Here is a 20,090-nt window from a genome sequence, read left to right as displayed (position 1 = left end):
GTGCCGGAGCGCGACGCCATCTTGGTGGGGTCGACGACGCCCACATGACAATGATTTCTATTGCTTTTAGTGGTGTCTAAGTAGATTTTATGTACCATATATATTTTTACATTTATATATATTTATACATATATCCAAATATATTATATTTATAATATATATATATATATATATATATATATATATATATATATATATATATATATATATATATATATATATATATATATATATATATATATATATATATATATATATATATATACATCATTTGTTGTTGTTAAAGGAGAGAAACAGTCAGCCTTAAAAGCTCAAACTTTAAGGAAAATGCATAGTTGCAGGACTTCTTACAAATAAAAAAATTATTACAAAGAATTTTTTAAAATAATTTCTAAACATTTAGAAGTTTTACACCTCTTTGACATGTAATTTAAATTATTTAGAAAAACCCAACAATAAGTCAATAATAATAATAATAATAATGATAATAATAATAATAAATCAATAGTAAGTCAATACAAACAATAAATAACAACAACAAATATTTGAAAAAAATCATGTAAACCAATTAATTTAGAAATTATTAACACTGAATATTAAGGGCATTTGTCTCCATTCTTTATATCATGCCTCAAACATTGAACTTTTTAAAAACAAAGGAAATTTTGACCTATATTCCTGGAAGTTGTTTGACAGTACAAAGATTTTGGATATTGACTCACTTTTGATGGTATTTCATAAAACATTCTTGGTTTGAAATGAGACACAGAATAACACATTTCTGACATTTTGACCTGTTTGGACCGGGGTTTCATCGTCCCTGCTTTTCAGAGTGAAGAGGCAGGTGTCCCATGTTGTCGTAGTGCACAATGTGGCTTTGGTCGTGATTGTCTTTGTGTGTGGCCTTTCCACATCTGTGGTAGAGGGCTCAATGATGGTCGGCCAACTTTGGGTGCTTGCTTGTTGATGTTATTTAAACTGTGTGCAACAGCCAGGCAGAACCTTTTCAGTGACACTGGTGTTTGCTTCAGTAGGTCCCTCTTGTAGACCAGCCAGGAATTAGTGACACAAAAGTCGATGATGTATCCAAACGGGGACTCTACCATCACCTTGATTTAGCTGTACAGGTCTTATACAGGTGCACCAGCATATCAGAGAGATCTATTTGGCAGGGATCAGTGATGGGAATGGGATGAACTCTTTTGACTCTTTACTCCACCGCCTGACTGTTGAAAGAGGCATGATCCCAAAGGCATTGCTCAGCAGGTTGAATCATTTGTTATCAAATCTTGTAAAATTGGTCTGTACTCTCGTTGATGTGCTACTTATCACAAAAATCTATATATCTGCATAACAACTGGAATATTTTCCTTGGCATGATGTCAGCAATTATGTTGACTCTTGGTGCCAGTTGTCCGCCTGCGATGGGAAGGTGAAAACATACAGAGAACAGAAGAATTGCTAAGAAATCCTCAATTTCTTTGAACTTGTCTTTGTAATATCTCCCAACATCTGAGAAGAATAAAGATTTGTATGATAAGCAATATGCTTAATCATTTTAAAGCATTTTGAAGTATTGGAATGGTATGTGTACATCCTCAGGAGGCTCAAATCTTGAATCTGGAACCTTGAATTCCTCAATGTCCTCATGCTTCCATGTTCTTCTTGTGGTTTTGCTTGGGTTAGAGGGAATATTGAGTCAAGAGAATAGCCTGTCTCCTCCAACAAAATTGGAGGAGACAGGCTATTCTTGGTAAGGTAGAATGGCATGTGTTTGCTTTTTCTGTTCTTCTTATGAGGTGGCAGTGTAGAAGATCTGCTTGTTGAAAGAGATTCTTCTTCATCCAGGGATTCAAAAGAACTGTCACCAATGCCCTTTGCATGTGTGGACTGATAATCAGAATCCTCTGTTGGGTCATCATCACTGTCATACAGATCTGCATCTAAGTCATGTGGATTTTGTCGTGGTCTTGCACTGTAGAATGTTTTAGTGTCTATCTAGTAGTTGTAAAGCAAAAGATAATGATAGAAAACTTTTGTAAATGTTAGTAATATTATTATTGCCTCTATTTTTGCTTAGTTTCAAGTGAATTAGCTGTAAAAATCTTGATTTTTCATTTCTTTACACAAAGGCTGATATAAACTCAAAAGTAGACAAAACTATACAGTAGTATGTATTTTAAATTATTATTTATGATGTGTTAAAGATTATTTCTTTAGTAATGGATGATTTAGAAGGTTGTTCTAACTGATTTTATGACAAACAGTCCCATTATTTAACATTGGCCTGATTTTGCTACTTATACCATAAAGTGACAAATCAACCGTTTGGTAGAGCATGTTTTAAAAAAATTATTACAAACATAAATTTGGTTATTTTTGTTTATTTAGGAACATATTTCTGTTCATTAAAGCCTTTACCTGTTATACCAAGTAAGAAAAATATTCCTACCTTTCAAATTTTCATGAAAAAGGAAGAAAGAGTGTATGATCATTTTCAAGTTGTGACTTGTTTGTCAGTCACAGAGGTTGGGCAAGCAACTGACTGACACAGTGCCATCTGTTGGTTTTCTTTAAATTTGCATGCTTCTACCAATTGGTTGAGATGGCTTAGTCAGTTTGAGTTAAGTGAGAAACTTCTCTTATAAAAAATATGGTGACTCAAAGTTTGCTCAACCATTTGGTTGAGCAGGCAGTTAAAGGGTTTTAATATGATGAGTAAATAATTGTTGTCAATTTGATTTACAGAATTTCTTTATAAAAACAAAGTGCTTTAGTCATCTATAAAGCCAGCTTTATATTCATGCATACTTAGTGTATCTGGAGGCATTGTTTTCTTCTGACTTACAATAGAGAATTTTGTAAAACTCACTGAAATTTCTGGTACAATTTCAGAAATATGTAGCTGGTTATAGAGGAAAGTATTTTGATAATATCTATGACATTTCATGTTCAATTTAAGTGCTTCACAAGACTTTATTCTTGGTGTCGCTCAACTGTCTACAGTAATTTCAAAATAAAAGCCAAGTGTGGCTGGGATGTTTCTCTGTGGAGTTTGCACGTTCTTCCCAGGCCTGAATGGGGAGAACTCCAGCTTCCTCTGACAGTCCAAAAATATGCTTCATAGGTTGATTGGTTACTCTAAAGTGACCCTGAGAGTGTGTTGAAGTGATTGGGGTCCGCTGTGACAGACTGGTGACCCATCCAAGGTATGGCCCACCAACACCAACAGTAGCCGGCACAGGCCCCAGCAAACCTGTGACCCCCAAAGGGATTTAGGTGTTGGGAAAGTGGATGGTTACCTTTTTAGTTGAATATTTTAGGATTAACACTTTACGATCCCAAACTGTGAAATATGACTTCAAATATGATATACAATTCAAATTGCTGTGAATCTGGAGGAGACGAAACATGCTGTTTGAAAAAGAGTGTATTTGTATGCTGGGGGAGCTACAAGCTCCCTGCTCCAAGCGCTCAGCAAAGGTGAGGGGAAAGGAGGTGGGGTTGCTCTGCGCCAACAGTTAGAAACCATAGAAAACGACAATGCTATTTTTTTTGTGTCTAAAAATGGCATAATCATAATTAAAAGACAACTGAGAACCCTTTCACAATCGATCAAAAGCTAATTGGAGTGGATTTTACATCAGAATCACCCTGAACTCTTTACCCTGAAATTTATCCACTGTCCCAACCTGGAAAACACAAACAGTTGCTTAACATGGACTGCAAAATCTTTTACAGTTAAGCTCCAAAAAGCTTCACTGACGGACTTCTACATTTTCCAAATTTTCTTTGCTGAGGTCTGCATCCCATTGAATGGCCTTTTGGATTTTCTCCACCTGTAGGTAGATATTTAAAGACAAAGTTAGAGTTGTGTTTAGAACTATTCTGGCCACGAAAAGTTTGTAAATTTTCTATTTCAGATTTCTTTAGGATTTCTTATAATAAAAACATTTTAATGTAATTAAACTGACTTGTTTCCTGTATGGAGAGATGATGCCGATTTCTCCTGGTGGAACATGGCTCACATTATTCCGGTGGAGGTGTTGGATCAGGGATTTTAGGTATTCCTTTATGACTTCAATCTCTGCCATGTTGTAAAAATAAGAGAAGCCCTTTTCCTGTTGGCTGATGCCCGCCACGCCATGGAAGACCACCGGGAAACCCTGAAACGAATAAGGAAGTCACAAAAGCAGAAGTGGACTGAGGCTGCTTGTTGTCTGTGTACGTTCTCCTCACCTCCTTGGGCAGAAGCTCCAATTGATTGTATAACTTGCTAAGACGAGCGCACGGCTGGAGCTCTCCACCATAAAACAGGTCGTTGGGAACTTTGAGAATGGCAGGATGGGAGCTGGGAGATTCAAAATGAATCGGGTGACACATAAAAAAATTAGAACTTGGGGAAAAAGTTTATAAAAATCCTGCGAAATTATTTAAAGTGACAAAAGATCATCATTTTTACTCAGCAAGTAGAAACAGGTCCAGCATTTATTGTGGCTATCTGATTTTTTTCATACCATCCTGCTCCTAAAGGAGAAGTTTGTAAACTGGAACAATACATACATTTAAATGAGAATTTACCACAAAATTTAAAATGATGCTAATTTTATTTTGAAAGAGTACACAGCAGAGACCCTCACATGTTTTTTACCCTGCACTGTTTGACCCAAAAAATTAAAAATGATCATTGTAATAGAATAGAATAGAATAACACTTCATTGATCCTACAAAGAGGATATTACCTTGTGAACATACATTCTTTAAAAGTTTGTTTAATACACAAAATACACGTAAATCCAAGCAAAACTTGTCATTTGTTTGTTTTTATCTTTAATTATTTGGAATCAAAATTTTAATTCTAGATTTTTTTAAGAAAAAATGCAGAAGCTGCAGAGTTTTTAATGGTTTTCTTTTTGTAATTTCGATTAAATCCAATGACTTTACCTTTTTTTAATTTAAAAAATAGGTAGACATTTTAAATTTTAAGGCCCGAGCTAATAGTTGAGCTGACCTTCTACAAATGTAGTCACAGGGCGGTATAAGCAGAAATGAACTGATGTAGTAATACATATAACCTAAAATGTGACGTGCATGCATGAGTGACACAACTGCCTGTTGTAATAGAAACAAAATAAATGAATAAACTTTCCAACTTTGCCAAAGAAAAACATGCTATTAAAGTTCTGTTTTCTCACCTTATTGTCATTCGCAGTGACAGAGAAACTCTTTTGTTATTTTAAACACCCCACTTTTATTTTGACAGCATAACTTTCTTCAGTATGCCTGTGTGGATGGATGAAAAACAGTCCTTTTGAAATTGTACACAGCACGAAACACACTGAAAGAAATAGAGCAACATGTGATGCAAAGTTGCAATAACCACAACCCACTAGGAGCCAAAAAGTCAAGCCCTTTAAAAATAACATACTGATTTATATCTATGTAATTGTTCCTATAATACATATAAATATATTGTTTTTGTTGCATAAATGAAACATGAAGTGAAAAAAGCCTTTATTTTTAATATAAATAGTTTTAAACTTTTGATAGAGGTATACATGACTTTCTTAAAAAAAAAAGACAGCCTGTGTCACATAGGATCATCAAAATGAAATAAATATTTTAGCAGTTTCTGTAATTAAATAAAACAGTTTATTTTACCGTTTGTGTTGCATCTCAGTCAGAAAAAAAAATAGAAAATCTGCTTTATAATCCACTGTGCCGGAATTCTGTTTACTAACCTCCAATTGATTTTCTGTGGTATGCAGCGCACAAAATTCTGCTAAAATGTTTTATTTTGACTTTCGATATGCATCTTCTTTCAACTGTTTGTGAATGAATGAATACATTTTAGGTTAGATTGCTCTTTTTGACTTTACTTACTTTAAAGTTACTTTTTACATGTAAAGGTTTTTGTTTTTTTCTGTAACCAGAGAGCCATGATGGAGGGGTAAGAGAGACACAGGTTTGTTCTATCCTTTAAAAAACTGAACAGCTGTTTGCTTTAAGTGAGATCAACATCAGAAAGATCTTCTATCTCCAAAGTTTTGAACAATGCTTTCCTTAACAATACCATTAGAAATGGAGAATGCTGACATTCTTAATACAAAACAAAACAAATCTTGGAGGTCATTTCCAACCACTTTGCTCTTTTTCTGTGTTTTAGAGAGTTTTCATACCTATTTTTCTGGAATAATGTTGCCCATTTTATTCGGTCCTGAATTTCACTGTAGGCCAGATTAGCAAGCTGGTTTTCATCAGGGACAATTTTGTTCAGATTCCTCCTGGGGACAGTCTCCCATTCGTCATCTTGAGGTAGACTCATTTTGGCCTGAAGAATGTGAAGAAGAAATGTGTTTAAGTCATGATGCATTAATAAAGACAGAATGAGATCTTAATGTGTCACAGAGGTCATGAAAAAAAGAGCTTTAGGAAGTTTAAATGCAGCCATGAGACGCAGATTTTGAGGTCAAGGATGTTTGTTACGTCATCAATTTAAGATTTAGGGAAAGCAGCTGTTTTGGTTGTTGTGACTCATGTGGCAGTGAAGGTGACTAGTTCCTTATAAATATGCCTTGTTACTGAAGATGATGCAGTTCACCTGTGGAGAAGCTGCAAAGGTAACCCTAAGTAGTCTCTGCACTTTCAGGTGTATGCCAATCAAATCGGTTCATAACAATGATGTAAGAATGACTCTGACCTATGAGGGTATAAGACATTATTTATTCTGAGCCATTCACATTCATACATTCTTGCTCTCACAGTCATATATACTCTCTTCCACATACATATATTCTCTTACCCATACATATATTCTCACTTGCACATACATATATTCTCTTACCCATACATATATCCTCTCTTGCACATACATATATACTTTCTTTCGCATACATATATTCTCTTACGCATACATATATTCTCACATGCACATACATATATTCTCTCTCTCGCATGCATATATATTACCTTACACATACATACATTCTCACTCTCATTGTCACTCTTAAAAAAGAATATATGTATGTGAAAGACAAGTATATATGTGCGTGTGCGGAAAAGTATATATGTGCGTGTGAGAGAGGAGTATACATGAAACGGAAGTGACTTTGCATGAAAAGGAAGGCACTTTGCATGAACCGGAAGGCAGATGATTTCTCGTGCTCTAATTGGACGAGAGGCCGCCACCTCCGATTTTGAACAGACGCTAACATGAACCAGCAAGAAGGAGCCAGGGGGGTCCTGCAGCAGGCCATCGGAACCTTAAGAAATATTTTATCTTCACCTCAAGTGGTCACAAATCTGTCTGCATCTCTAAAGACACAAAGGAATGTCTCAAATACCAATAATGGTAATAGAAGCGCCACCGAAACAGAAATGAGGTAGCTGTTGACTGTTTGTGTGTTTCTTGAATCTTCCACAAATCTTGAAATTGACAAAAATCCAGATAAAGTAAAAATGTGATCACGTAGTTGTCTGTGAAGCCTCTCTTTAAAGAAAGAATCAGCACTGCCTCTTTGTAATTGTTCGAGACATCCTAAGACACTTCTAAAAAAAGCTCGAATGTCACTTTCAATGCTCTTTACACCTCCATTGAAAAATAGCACCACAAATAAAGAGGTCAGTATTATAGAAGGATTCATCCTGTTGTGTAATACCATACACAAACCGAGATCTTAAAATATGCTGTAGATTAAAGTCACTCCGGTGTAACACTCACTTCCCGTATCCACCTTATTCCTAGCCCACATTTTATATAAACGCAAATCACGCTTCATAGAACATTGGTTTCGAAATAAGATTATTTTTGTGTATCAATTATTTAACAACCAGTGCTTACTTTTAACTTATGAGGAGTTTCTCTCTAAATTTAACTTCCCTGTTCCACCTTTAGAATATGCCAGAGTGTTTGGAGCTATTCCTTCTGGTGTCTGCATGCTGTTTAAATTCCAACACAGAGTTAATATTGAGGAGCTTTTTCTACTCTCTCCCATAAATACTCCTGTGGGGAAAATATGTCTGACCGGTTATCCCAGGAAAAACAACAAAGCAATACGAACATTATTTCAAACGAACATTGTCTCACTACCTCGTAGTATGTCTTATTGGAGCATGTTTGTTGAAGACATTGCATGGAAGGAGGTTTGGCAAACACCCAATACATTTTTAATCACTAATAAGGTTAAAGAAGTTTGTTTTAAGATTATCCATAAAATTTACCCAGCTAAAATGTTTATTCAAAACAGATTTAAATTAAACATTGACACACTGTGTAGTTTTGGTTGTAATTTCCCTGAAACAGTTATCCATCTTTTCTGGTATTGTCCCAAAGTTAAGGTGTTTTGGCAGAAGATATGTGATTTTATTAATGATAAAATTGATTCTTGTTTTGTCTTATTTTGGAAAGATGTTTTGTTGGGTTTAATATCAAAAAATATGCAAAAGGACTCTGCTTTTCTTTTAAATCTTTTACTAATTTTGGCTAAATTCCATGTTCATAAATGTAAATTTTCTGGTAGAAAACCTTGTTTCACTGTATTCCTTTCTGAATCAAATCAGTATATCAACAGTATTCGAAATTCAGAGAAGCAAAAAGCAATTAGAACATTGTCTGTATGTGATAGTTTCAGTATTTTCTCGTAGAGTTTAACCCCCTGGCTTATTTCTATCTTTATTCTTGTTCTTCTGTTTGTTACAGATGTGTATTTGATATTTGCAGTTGTGTTTTTTATTGCATATCTAAAAGTACATCCTTGTAAAATGACATGATGTGCAATAAAGTTGATTAAAAAAAAAAAAAAAACTTTATTCCTAGCCCCCATGAGCCTTTGCGTGAATTATGGGCGACACTTCCTGTAGACACCGGAACACGCATGAAGAAACTGGATTCTCTAGAAAGGACTGTATTGTATTAGTTCGTAACCCCGTCAGTTTCTTGCACACAGGAATAATGAATAATGACTCAGAGACAAAACCTATCTTTTGTAGATTTACTCCGCACAAAGACCACAGATTTGTACGCAAGGTTACAGACAGATGAACACGGTGCATTCAAAGTCCGAACCAACGAGCTCAGGGATGGGGTTGGTATAAAAACCCTGCATTTGCATGTTCAGAAGATCGTCCGATGGGCCCCGTGTGAAAATCACGCCCACAGGTTACTGCTGGAGAGAAGCTACAAGGCTAAAGTGAAGATAAGTTTGAGGCCTGCTCGGCAGATCACACATGCACAGAAAAAAGGGAGTATGAAAATAAACTGTTAGAACAATAGTTTGGCTGTGCTTTCTTCAAATGTAATATAATTTTGAGATGACAATCCATGCTCAGTGAATTAAGTTTAAGCCATCAGTGTAATAAAAGTTAAAGGCAGTTTCTAACTATTCTTCACAACATTAAAACAAATTCCTCTTGTTTTCGATCCATAACTACATATAAATGTGGGAAAACCAGCATGTCTTAAAAAAGGCAACGGTGAGGTGAAGATAAAATATTTCTTGAGGTTCCGATGGCCTGCTGCAGGACCCCCGTGGTTCCTTCTTGCTGGTTCATGTTAGCCTCTGTTCAAAATGTTAGTACCACTGTTTATCCCACTGAGCTATTATCTCCTCGTATATCACATATCCTCACAATATCAGATGAAATTTGAACATATCATATTTGGCCTACACGAAAAAAATATAAGATCAAACGTAAAATTGGCAATTAATCTAATTATAATATTTGGTAAATTTCATATTCACAAATCAAAGTTTTCTTCATCACAACTTTTTTTCCCTTTAATAATTAAAGAATTAGAATCTTATTTACATACTATTTCTAATAGTTTAAACAAAAAGGCCATACATATTTATGAAAACTGTCTGTCTCTGAATATTTTCAATGCATAGCATCTGTAATCTTTTTGTAATACATGTACCATCCCCTGACATTGTTGTTGTTATAACTATTGTTCCTGTCATACATATTTGTTCTATTTGTGTTGAATAATAAAGTTTATTAAAAAAAAAGAAAAAAGAAAAGTCTATTCAAAATGAGAGGTGGCGGCCTCTCGTCCAATCAGAGCACGAGAAATCATCTGCCTTCCGGTTTATGCAAAGTGCCTTCCTTTTCATGCAAAGTGCCTTCCTTTTCTTGCAAAGTCACTTCAGTTTCATGCATACTCCTCTCTCACATGCACATATATACTCTTCCTCACACGCACATATATACTTGCTTTCACATACATATATTCTTTTTTAAGAGTGACAATGAGATTGAGAATGTATGTATGTGTAAGGTAATATATATGCATGCGAGAGAGAGAATATATGGATGCGCAAGTGAGAATACATGTGTGCAAGTGAGAATATATGTATGTGCAAGTGAGAATATATGTATGCGTAAGAGAATATATGTATGCGAAAGAGAGTATATGTGTATGTGCAAGAGAGAATATATGTATGCGTAAGAGAATATATGTATGCGAAAGAGAGTATATATGTATGTGCAAGAGAGAATATATGTATGCGTAAAAGAATATATGTATGCGAAAGAGAGTATATATGACTGTGAGAGCAAGAATGTATGAATGTGAATGGTTCAGAATAAATAATGTCTTATACGGCCCCTCATACTGACCTGCCATGAGTAGTTTTCCTTCAAAATTCAATTTGAAGATTTTCAAAGGCTTATTAACTTTGAAATTTTTGACTTAAAACACAATCATACTACTTGGAAAATTACCTCAGTGCTAATTTACTCTTTAAAAATCGACATTGATTTGTATTTATGCCATTTTAACTATTATGATAAACATAAACTGTTGTTTTTGGCATAACGTAATGATAAAAAGGCCTTTTAAAAAAATAGGAAATAGTTTATAACTTTTGACTGAGGTTCACGTGAATTCCTTTCAAAATAAAAGACACCCTGTCTCACAGGATAATCTCAATGTAGCAAATGTAGTAATGGGTAAGTAATGTCAAAGGGATAAATCAAAACAGTTTCTTTCACAGTTTATGAGTCATCTCAGCCAAAATTTTGTAAATCTTACAAACCAAAATAAAATCAGAGCTAATTGACACGGCAGAACACAGGACTGGACTCAGATTTAAGGCCCGTACACACCGGGACGAATATTCGCCAGGCCTTGTTCGCCAGCGTTTTTCGCCACGTTTTTTGTGTTCACACCCAGGCGATTTTTGCTGACGATATGCCGAGCGAACATGCAATATCATTCCCTGACATTAGATGGCGCTTAATGTAAAACAGAAATACACCTGTACACAAGGTGGCGCTGCGCAACTTTACGCTTCTTAAAGTCGCTTTTCACTCAGAAGAAGAGAGCAAGTATTATGTCAGAATCATATAAAGAAAACATGAATATTTCAAGCACCAGTTGCTCCAACTGGTGCTTGGTTCAGGGATATTTTAGAATGTCCGTCATTATTTCTTCGCGCAGTGTAGACGCTACTTGGCGTCTATCTTCTTCGCTGGTATATGTGCTCAGAAAGGCAGTTTTGTGTTTGAGTGCCCCCAAGTTGTGTTTTACTGTAACTTCCGATGCTCGAGACACGTGTGCAAAAGCGCCATTCTCATTGGTCGTATAGTTTTCGACGCAGCGCGTCAAACCAAAAAAACGAACCCGAGGCGTTTTTTAAAAAGTGACGCTTTGACGCGTGGCGGTTTTTCGCATCGGTGTGCACACTCACATTGGTGCCCTTTGTTTAGTCACAAGGCGTTAAACGTCGGCGAATATCGCGCGCGGAATTCGTCCCCGTGTGTAGGGGCCTTAAGGAGGATTTAAATATTTGGGATAAGAAAATGGCTAGCTTTGACAGGTGAAGGCACATGACAAACAGGAACAGGACAAAGGGAAACACAGGCTATAAATACATGAGGAGGGGAAGCACAGGTGGGAATGATCAGGGATGATGAGGCAGTCTCAGGTGTAGGAAACAGACAAGGCAGGAAGGGGAAGGTCTGAAACGAGAAGTAGGTTAGACTTTCAAAATAAAACAGGAAACCCCACACGAGACAACAGGAAGCTTGACGAGACATGACACTAATTTAGTGACCCATACCATATTTTTGTAATTATCAGGCACAATTAAAATCCTTATTCGTTCAGAAATAGCAAATCTAACCTATGATCTAGTCCGCTTGAATTCTATTAGCTTACTGACCTCCAATTGATTTTCTGTGGTACACGGCACTCAATAATCTGTCAAAGTGTTTTACTTTTACTTTTTTAACTACGAAGCCCAATTGCTTGATTTAGAACTTAGGATTTCTACAAAGAACTAAAATTTAGAACATGCATGTAATTATTTAGTCTGATTTAAGTGTTAACTGTTAAACTTTTTTTACATTATGAGTGGCAAAATGCAAATTTAGTTCTTTTATTTAACCCTGACTCACCTAAAAAAATAAAATAAACCATTCTCTTGCTGTTTTTTCTCTGACACAGTGATCTATGTTAAAACATCATAAGTCTACAGTTTTACAGTTTTTTGTGCTCATCAGTTTCAATGTAAATCAATAGTGCGGCTGAGCTTGCAGGCTCAGCATTGCTTAACGGTGATTTCACACAAGGGTGAACCCAGGAGAAGCCAGGCGGTGAGCTGGGAATCAGTTTGCTGTGTTGCTGATCATGAGACCATGTGGGGAAGCAGCAGAAAATAAACAAGTAGAAAAAATATGTAGTACATAGAAACAATAGACATAAAGGGTAAAAAATAAAATAAAATAACAACGTAGAAAACAAGATGATCCAAAAAATTCAAAATCTGCAAAAATAACGTTTCAGTCTTGAGTGAAATCACTTTTTTTGAAGTTATGTTTCTTCTTTTATATTTTAAAGTTCTAATTTTAAAAACATGCATTCATTTGCTCCTACTTTTAACATTTTGCACTTCCATTTCCTGTTTCCGCAATTTAACAATATTGAAAATCCACAAAAACAATTTCCACTGGTGATTTATTTTTATGGTTAATTGCTTAACGGTTTTTGCATGAAACTGCAATATTCTCAATTTGTTACATATTTTGATCACAACAATGTAAAATGTAGTAGAAACTGTCGGACCTACAACTCAGAAAAGAATATCTGAAGAAAAAGGCTTCAATAGACCCGTCCCACAAATATCAGAATATGTCTTTAGCATACACACTTGTACCGAACAACGTACTTTAAAGCAGTGTTTTTCAACCAGTGTGGTGCCGTGGAAGATGGTCAAGTGTGCCGTGGAAAATTGCCCTCATTAACTGATCTAAAAACATTAACCATCTCAAGGAAATCAGCTTTTTGTTCATCCAAACAGGTCCTGATAAAACACTGAGTAGTTAGGAATATAAAAGATCATAAAATACTTTTTTCTTTGTGTTTAATTGATTCTATTAAAGACATTTTGATAAGAATGACGGCACCGCGATTTACCTGCAGCTATAACTGTTTTCTGAAAAGTCCCGCAGCTTTTACTGTCTCCACGACTCCACCAATCATTCTTGAAGGCTTAATCACATGTCATCAGTCTGACCAATCAGAAGTGTTAAAAGTCTTCACTTCCTTGTTCCAATTTAGCTCATAACTCACTCATTTCCCACAAAAACACCAGCTAAAGCTCGTCATTAGCGGTGTAGCTTTCCACAGAATCCGGTATCAGACCGTGGAACAAGTGAACAAAACCATGAAGCTCAGAGACGCAAGTCTTTCTGCCGTTTTTCGCCGTGTTCACACTACATCTCCCATGATGCATTGGCTTAAAGGGACAGCGCCTCAGCGTACAATGAGTCGTCCTTGTTACACGGATTGAAACCACAACGAACATACAGTTTGTATGTAACTTAACTTTTATTACATCTTTTAGAAAAAAAAACATCTGCAACGTCCTGCTTTTTCTGCCACAATTATCACAAAAATGAACGTCAGATTGCCGGGGGGGGGGGGGGGGGGGGGGGCTGTAGATCAAAACAGTGTATGAGTTTCTGCTTTTTTTTTTTTTTGGGGATGCTGGTGTGCCGCGGGATTTTTGTCAAGGTTAAAGTGTGCCGTGGCTCAAAAAAGGTTGAAAAACACTGCTTTAAAGGATGACAACGTTAGGGCAAAAAGGGAAACAAATGTTTACTTTTTTACTGATGTCAACAAAACTTTATATTTAAAACAAATCTTCGATGTTTGACTAAAAACTTTACGTGTTAAAGATGTTGGAACTTATTCTGTTTGCTATGACTTGATTTTTTTAAAGCAGATGTTTCATAAAAAGACTGTAGTTTTCATGTAGTTTTTTTTTTTAAATAGGCTCCTCTGCAATTTTGCTGACCATCATCTTTGGAGCTTTAACATTTTATAATGCTTTTCAGATCTTTTGGCCTTTTGACAGCAAGCAGGCTTGGAATGCTTTGTGGCTTGGCTGTATTAATATTTTATCCTCTAGATGGCAGTCTTGTCTGTTTTTTTTTTTTTTTTTCAGCCTGAATGTGGATCAAATTTAAATTTTAACTTGTGCCAAACCCTTGAATCAGTATTGTTTATTTTTATTCTGTAATGCTGATTGATATACAATTTTCTTCAAACTTTGAATCGTTTTAAAGGTTTTACAAAGTCAGGCCTCCAGCAGCCACTTAACAGAAGGATGTTAAACGTGTCAATTATTCCTGTTTTAGTAGTCACTGGTTATTTGTGCAGGAAAAAAAACCCACACTAAAATTATTTTAGATTTTTACTGTATTTTATTTACATAGTGATATCCTACCAGGTACTGAGTTCCAAAACAGAATGAGATGCTGGATTGTAATAAATTATTCAGGTGTTTAAATTTAAAAACAAGCAAATGTGTTTGTGTGTGTGTGTGTAGGTGTATATGTGGGATAAAGTTAAATAGTCTCTTGCTTTGGCATTTTTTATATATCAAGACAGAATAACTAATTCAATCTCAAGTATGCCATTCATAGTAACAGAATTCAGAGCAGCAAACTGGAAAACATCTGTATCCAGGGGTGAACTCACCATTGTTAGGTGATTGTCTCGTCCCCCAACACCTTGGGGGCCCTGAACTGAACACTCAATACAAAATATGGTCTAAAATAATTACCATCCTCATTATCAATTAACTCTATCCTAAAAACCCAATCACTGAAATGGCAGAAGACTGTTGATGTGAAAGTGTTTCGTCCTCCCCGGTCCCTCTGCAGCAATGGCATATTCCGTCAACAGCAAGTTAAACAGCGGAGTGAAACTCTACCAAAAGATTAACAAAAAAAAAAAAAAAAAGCATTGTTATCCCAGCAGATGTGTAAAAATAGAAAGAACTTAAAAAGAAGACAAAAAAATACAAGAATGAGAAATTAGACAGAAAAGAAGAGGAAAGACAAAGGGAGGGGCAGAAAAGGGTCATTTATACTTAAGCTCAAGTATATTTTTAATTTTTTTTTTTACCCCATTCCAAAACAGTTTCAAGGATTCCTTGACAACCTTAAAATAAGGGACTGTTTTGTTCAATCATTCAAATATTTTTGTTTCGTTTGCCTTCTGCTTTATAATCAATTAAAGAAAAGACAAAATATCGTCATTTCCTAGAAAGTGAATGGGTAACAAATTACGTTATGTTGGTTATTAGCACGTTTTTGACCCAAGTAAAAACAATGAAAGAGTGTTTTTTGGGAGGTAATTGTCACAGGAGCCTTATGCAAAATAAAGAAGAGAAAGCATATAAGCCACTTTGGTGTATCTGTCGTTCTTTGGCGTAAGCAGAAAAAAAACAATTCACATGTCAAATTCGTGTCTGTTTCCTCTTTTGACGAGCGTCAAATTCAATGATCAATGGTTGTCCAAAAAAGTGTTCATAAACTTGATGCTTCTTCTTCTGTGTTGCTGTCAGTAGCATATACTCATTCAGGCATCTACAGTGCTCTCTAGTGGTTTTTAATGATTGTTAAGGCCATGTCACACAGCCACTGTACATACATTTTGTGCATCTTCCACATATGGAATTTTGGTCTTTCATGATACATACTTTAGGTAATATTCTTTATAAGTGCTTTTTGCGTTTGTCATTCATCGATGTGTGCAGATGTCCGTTGAGAGTTTCAGCCAATGGGTCTTAACATGAATTCGGTTTTAAGCTGTTCAACATTTTTGTTCGCAATTTACGTGTATTTTATGTAGTGTTTATGCTATTATTATGTAAATCTTATGCGATTATGCTTGATTTTTTCAAGATACATACGCAAATTTGTGGCTTTCCACAACCATTCCACATATGTCTTACAGGCTTTTAACACATCTAACATTAATGCATAACTTTTACACATATGTTGAAAATATCATGTTCAAATTAATGTAATTGATGCATTTATTTAGGGTTACATTGGCTTTTATGTTTATTTACATGTCCCTTTTATAGTTTATTTGTACTTTTTCCATGGTTTTATCGTGGTTCATTTCTAAAACATCTGTAAAAATTTCACGTAAAGACCACAACTTTTCTCAATTTTTCCACGTATTTTCAGGTATGACCAATTTTTATCAGTGCAATATGCGCAAAATGTATGTAGTAACTGTGTGACAAACCCTTCAGTGGGAAAATAGCTCATATACGAGCCTATTTATGTTTAAATTAACATTGTTAGGTTGTTTCTCAGTGTAAGTTGCACCCCTGGCCAAACTGTACAAAAAACCTGACTCACAGTCCAGAAAATAAGATATATGAAATACATTTCTTTAACAATTAAATGTGATTTCACTTTAAATGCTTATCAAAACATTTGGACACTAGCATTGTAAATATCCACTCATTTTATTCTTCATTTAATCTGGTTACTTGCAAATATAATTCAACTGTGTTACCAGACTTTTGTAATGAAATCAGCTTGAGTGTAGAAAATGAAATAATTAAAATGAGATAAATGAAAATGATACAGCAGAATTTTCTACTGATGAGACATCACTGTGAAAGGCTCCCACTGTGCTCACAAAAAGGATGCTCACTCTATGAGGCAGTTGTTGGTTAGCAGTAAACATAAAGTAGAGCTGATGGAATTACACTAGTCAGCACTTTACCGCATAAAGCCTTACAAAGAGTAGAGACTCTAACCTAATTATGAAATGCCTCCCAGGACAATCCCTTATTTCACCTTTCCATTTGAATAATCTCCTGGTGTGCTTTCATCTGCCACCCACGTTAATTAATTTAACTTGTATGATTGCACAGCCAAAGATCAATGCAAACCGAATGGACAAAGAGGATTTATTCCAGGCTGAAAGGTAATGAGATGGACGGCGATCCATTCCCCAGAACCAGCTGATGTTTGCACATGACTGGAGAATTTCCATTAAAGAGCTTCACTCACTCCAGTTCATGCGAAGCAAGTGTTTGTCATTTGTCACGTCGCCGTGATGGATGGTCGGGGCAAAAAGGCGGCAGGTGAAAACAGTGCAGAATAATACTCATTAGTATTCCATGCATCTGAACTGAATTTAAAGGACCTGTCTCTCTGAAGAAGCACGGTGAAGCCATTGCTTTGACACTCAGCAGAGAGCTTTGGCGATTCTGATAAATAACAGAATTCTTTTCATTTTATTTTGAAATTTCAGATCCCATACCCTTTAGAAAGGCACATGAGCCAAAGAGGTGAACATGGGAATTCAAACTTTGGCTATTAGTTTTTAACCACAGGACTGTTTAATAATTGAACACAACCTTTGGATGTCTGTCTCATTTGATGACAAGACTTTTACATAAAGACCTCTGCAGTCCAAGCTTGATCGCCTAAAGCTTTTTAGATAAAAAGAAAATACATGCAAGAGTCTAACGAGGTTACATTTTTAAATCAGGAGAACGAAAAACCCCTGAATACCAACCGACCTCTCATTAATTCCTTGCAACAGTTTAGTGACTTACATTTAAAATCACCTATCCACAAATATACTTGACATTTCTTGGAGTTCTCCTTATTTCCCAAGTCTAGAGATTTTATCAAATGCCACTTTCAAACGTCAGCCCTGCAGGCCTTTTCCTTAAAGATAAAAGGTTGTCTCATTTTCAGAAAACCCTTGCACACAAGTAACTTTTTTTTGCAATTGAATTATCACAAAGAAAAATGTTTGGGATTTGACATCTGACAGCATTTGAGATTGTATTTACTAAAAATCTGGGGCAGATGTGGACCACATTTATTTATTTATTTATTTATCCAACAATGACAACATGGCATTAGAAATACCTGGATATATTAAACTTGCTTGTTAAAGTTTAATGCTTAAAGTCCCACTCTGATCATCTTTTGATCTATTTTAATTAGAATATGTAGTTTTTAAACCAAACCCAAAAACCAGTGTGGTTTTACATGTTAGGTTGCCCATGGTTTTTTCTCTAATCCACAGAAGCGGACCAATTCATGTCATTTTCTCTAAAAGTGATTTCCACAGAGGGAAACAAAATTATATCGCAACACGTCTGCAAAACCAGATTTTACTGTAAATTACTGGTAGAAGCAAACCAGAAATACAAATTATCTCCTAAATAAATTTTTCCAGCTTTCCTCCAAATTAGGATACATATTCTCTACACTTATACCCACAGCCAGTAAGTAAAAATACCTGCATTGCTATTTTTGTAGAGAGGCACAGGCCATCGACACCAGCCATAAAAACAGATTTTTCTGTCTGCTGCATCCGGAAGTAATGATGCGGTTGGTTCAATCATAGACTGTGAATCTGTCCATCTGTCTTACCTGACTAGTAATCTGCAACCACTGGAGGTCAGCAAAGACAAAAATTTGAATAATAATGACTAATTACTTTACTAAACCCTTATGCTATCCTAGGCACTTTAACATTGGGAGTTGGGTCATCTAGACCCCACAAGACAGTGCATTGAACATTTTTTCTTCAATGATTTGTGATCTTCACTGGTGTCCATGGATTACATGAAATCTTTCCATCTGTATCCACCTTTGTCATGGTAGGCATAACACGTCAATGAAAGGGTGGGGTCATAGGATAGCACAAGGGTTAACACTTTCAGAGACAGCAAGAAAACCACCTCTGTGTTTTTAAAAATACATTTATACCATGGTCCAGGTGAACACTCGATTCTTATTGGCTGCAGGGTGTCCTTTAAAAAGTGGTAATGGGCAGTAATAATGGGCACCTGAAAAAGAAATTATGGTGGCATAGTCTGAATGTTCTAAATTATTGCAATGCAAACGAAACAATGGAAAATCTGCTTCGTGATGGACGGCTCATGCCTCTGCGTCTTCTGCGTGGTGAAGAGGTAGAGCAGGCAACCTCTGATCAGAAGATCATAGGTGTGGTTCCCCACACTGTCTGCTCATGTGTCAAAGTGTCCTTGGGCAAGACACTGGACCCAACCTTGCTCCTGGTGGTTATAGCTTGGCGGCAGTGTTCAGCAGTGGAGCTGCCTTCAGTGTGTAAGTGTGTGTGGATGTGTGAATGGGTGAATGGGACTGTGACAGTAAACCACTTTAAGTTAAGCGCTATGTAAGTATGCGCCATTTACCAATAACCAATCATTTCTGATAATGGACACCTACTAATGACACAGCAAAAAAACCCCTCAGGCAAATGTTAATGCAATGGAGGATGATGGTCCAAAGCTAATTTTTTTCAAGAATGTACAGTTATTTTTTATTTTATGTCACTCTCAGAAAAATAGACTAAAAAATCCAATTATCTATACATCTTATACAAGTGTATGTTGCCAGCATTAAAGGGCATATACCATGTAAAATAAACTTTTTGAGCTTTTAAGTGTATTATAATGTTCATTCCTCACAAAACAACCCCACAGCGGTATTTTGATCCATTCATGCATTTCTGAGTATTCCTCTAAAAACCTGCTCTCTGAGCACCAGTCCCTCTGAATCCACAAAAACAAGCAGTTTCTCACCACAGACAAATCACTGAACAAAGTGGGTGTGAAGTCACCCATATGAAGCCGATTTAGTTGCCATTTTCCCACGATTTGGAGCCAGTTGACAGTGATTGGTCCAAGTCGGTCTGAGTCAACGTTTCTAAGGCAACTACTCGCCAATCAAGAGTAAGCTTGTTTGAAGTCCACATCCCTTTCACCCAAAACAGCTCGGGAGTA

The 20,090-nt window shown here is 35.9% G+C and overlaps 1 protein-coding gene across 1 annotated transcript; it reads right to left on the bottom strand.

Moving 5' to 3' along the window:
* Positions 1-3,623: 3,623 nt before the first annotated feature.
* On the bottom strand, positions 3,624-4,398 carry LOC110016014 (putative helicase mov-10-B.1). Its single transcript, XM_020707388.1, has 4 exons — positions 4,240-4,398; positions 3,975-4,166; positions 3,771-3,839; positions 3,624-3,692 (listed from the first exon to the last, which is right to left on the bottom strand). Exons 1-4 carry the CDS (start codon positions 4,381-4,383, stop codon positions 3,639-3,641), a joined length of 459 nt encoding a protein of 152 aa, XP_020563047.1. The 5' UTR covers positions 4,384-4,398; the 3' UTR covers positions 3,624-3,638.
* Positions 4,399-20,090: the final 15,692 nt, after the last annotated feature.

The sequence above is a fragment of the Oryzias latipes genome, chromosome 12 (genome assembly GCF_002234675.1).
Source record: "Oryzias latipes chromosome 12, ASM223467v1".
In the NCBI taxonomy this organism is placed as follows: Eukaryota; Metazoa; Chordata; class Actinopteri; order Beloniformes; family Adrianichthyidae; genus Oryzias; species Oryzias latipes.
The sequence above is the reverse complement of the archived record's forward strand: the minus strand, read 5'-3'. Positions and strand labels throughout refer to the sequence as shown.

What these genes read in the sequence shown, in the direction of transcription:
- LOC110016014 (XM_020707388.1), bottom strand. Translation starts at nt 4,383, where the DNA reads ATGTGTCACCCGATTCATTTTGAATCTCCCAGCTCCCATCCTGCCATT. An exon ending in TGGAGCTTCTGCCCAAGGAG is followed by an intron (nt 4,167 to 4,239) that starts GTGAGGAGAACG and finishes TATTCGTTTCAG; the next exon opens with GGTTTCCCGGTGGTCTTCCA. An exon ending in TCTCTCCATACAGGAAACAA is followed by an intron (nt 3,840 to 3,974) that starts GTCAGTTTAATT and finishes ATCTACCTACAG; the next exon opens with GTGGAGAAAATCCAAAAGGC.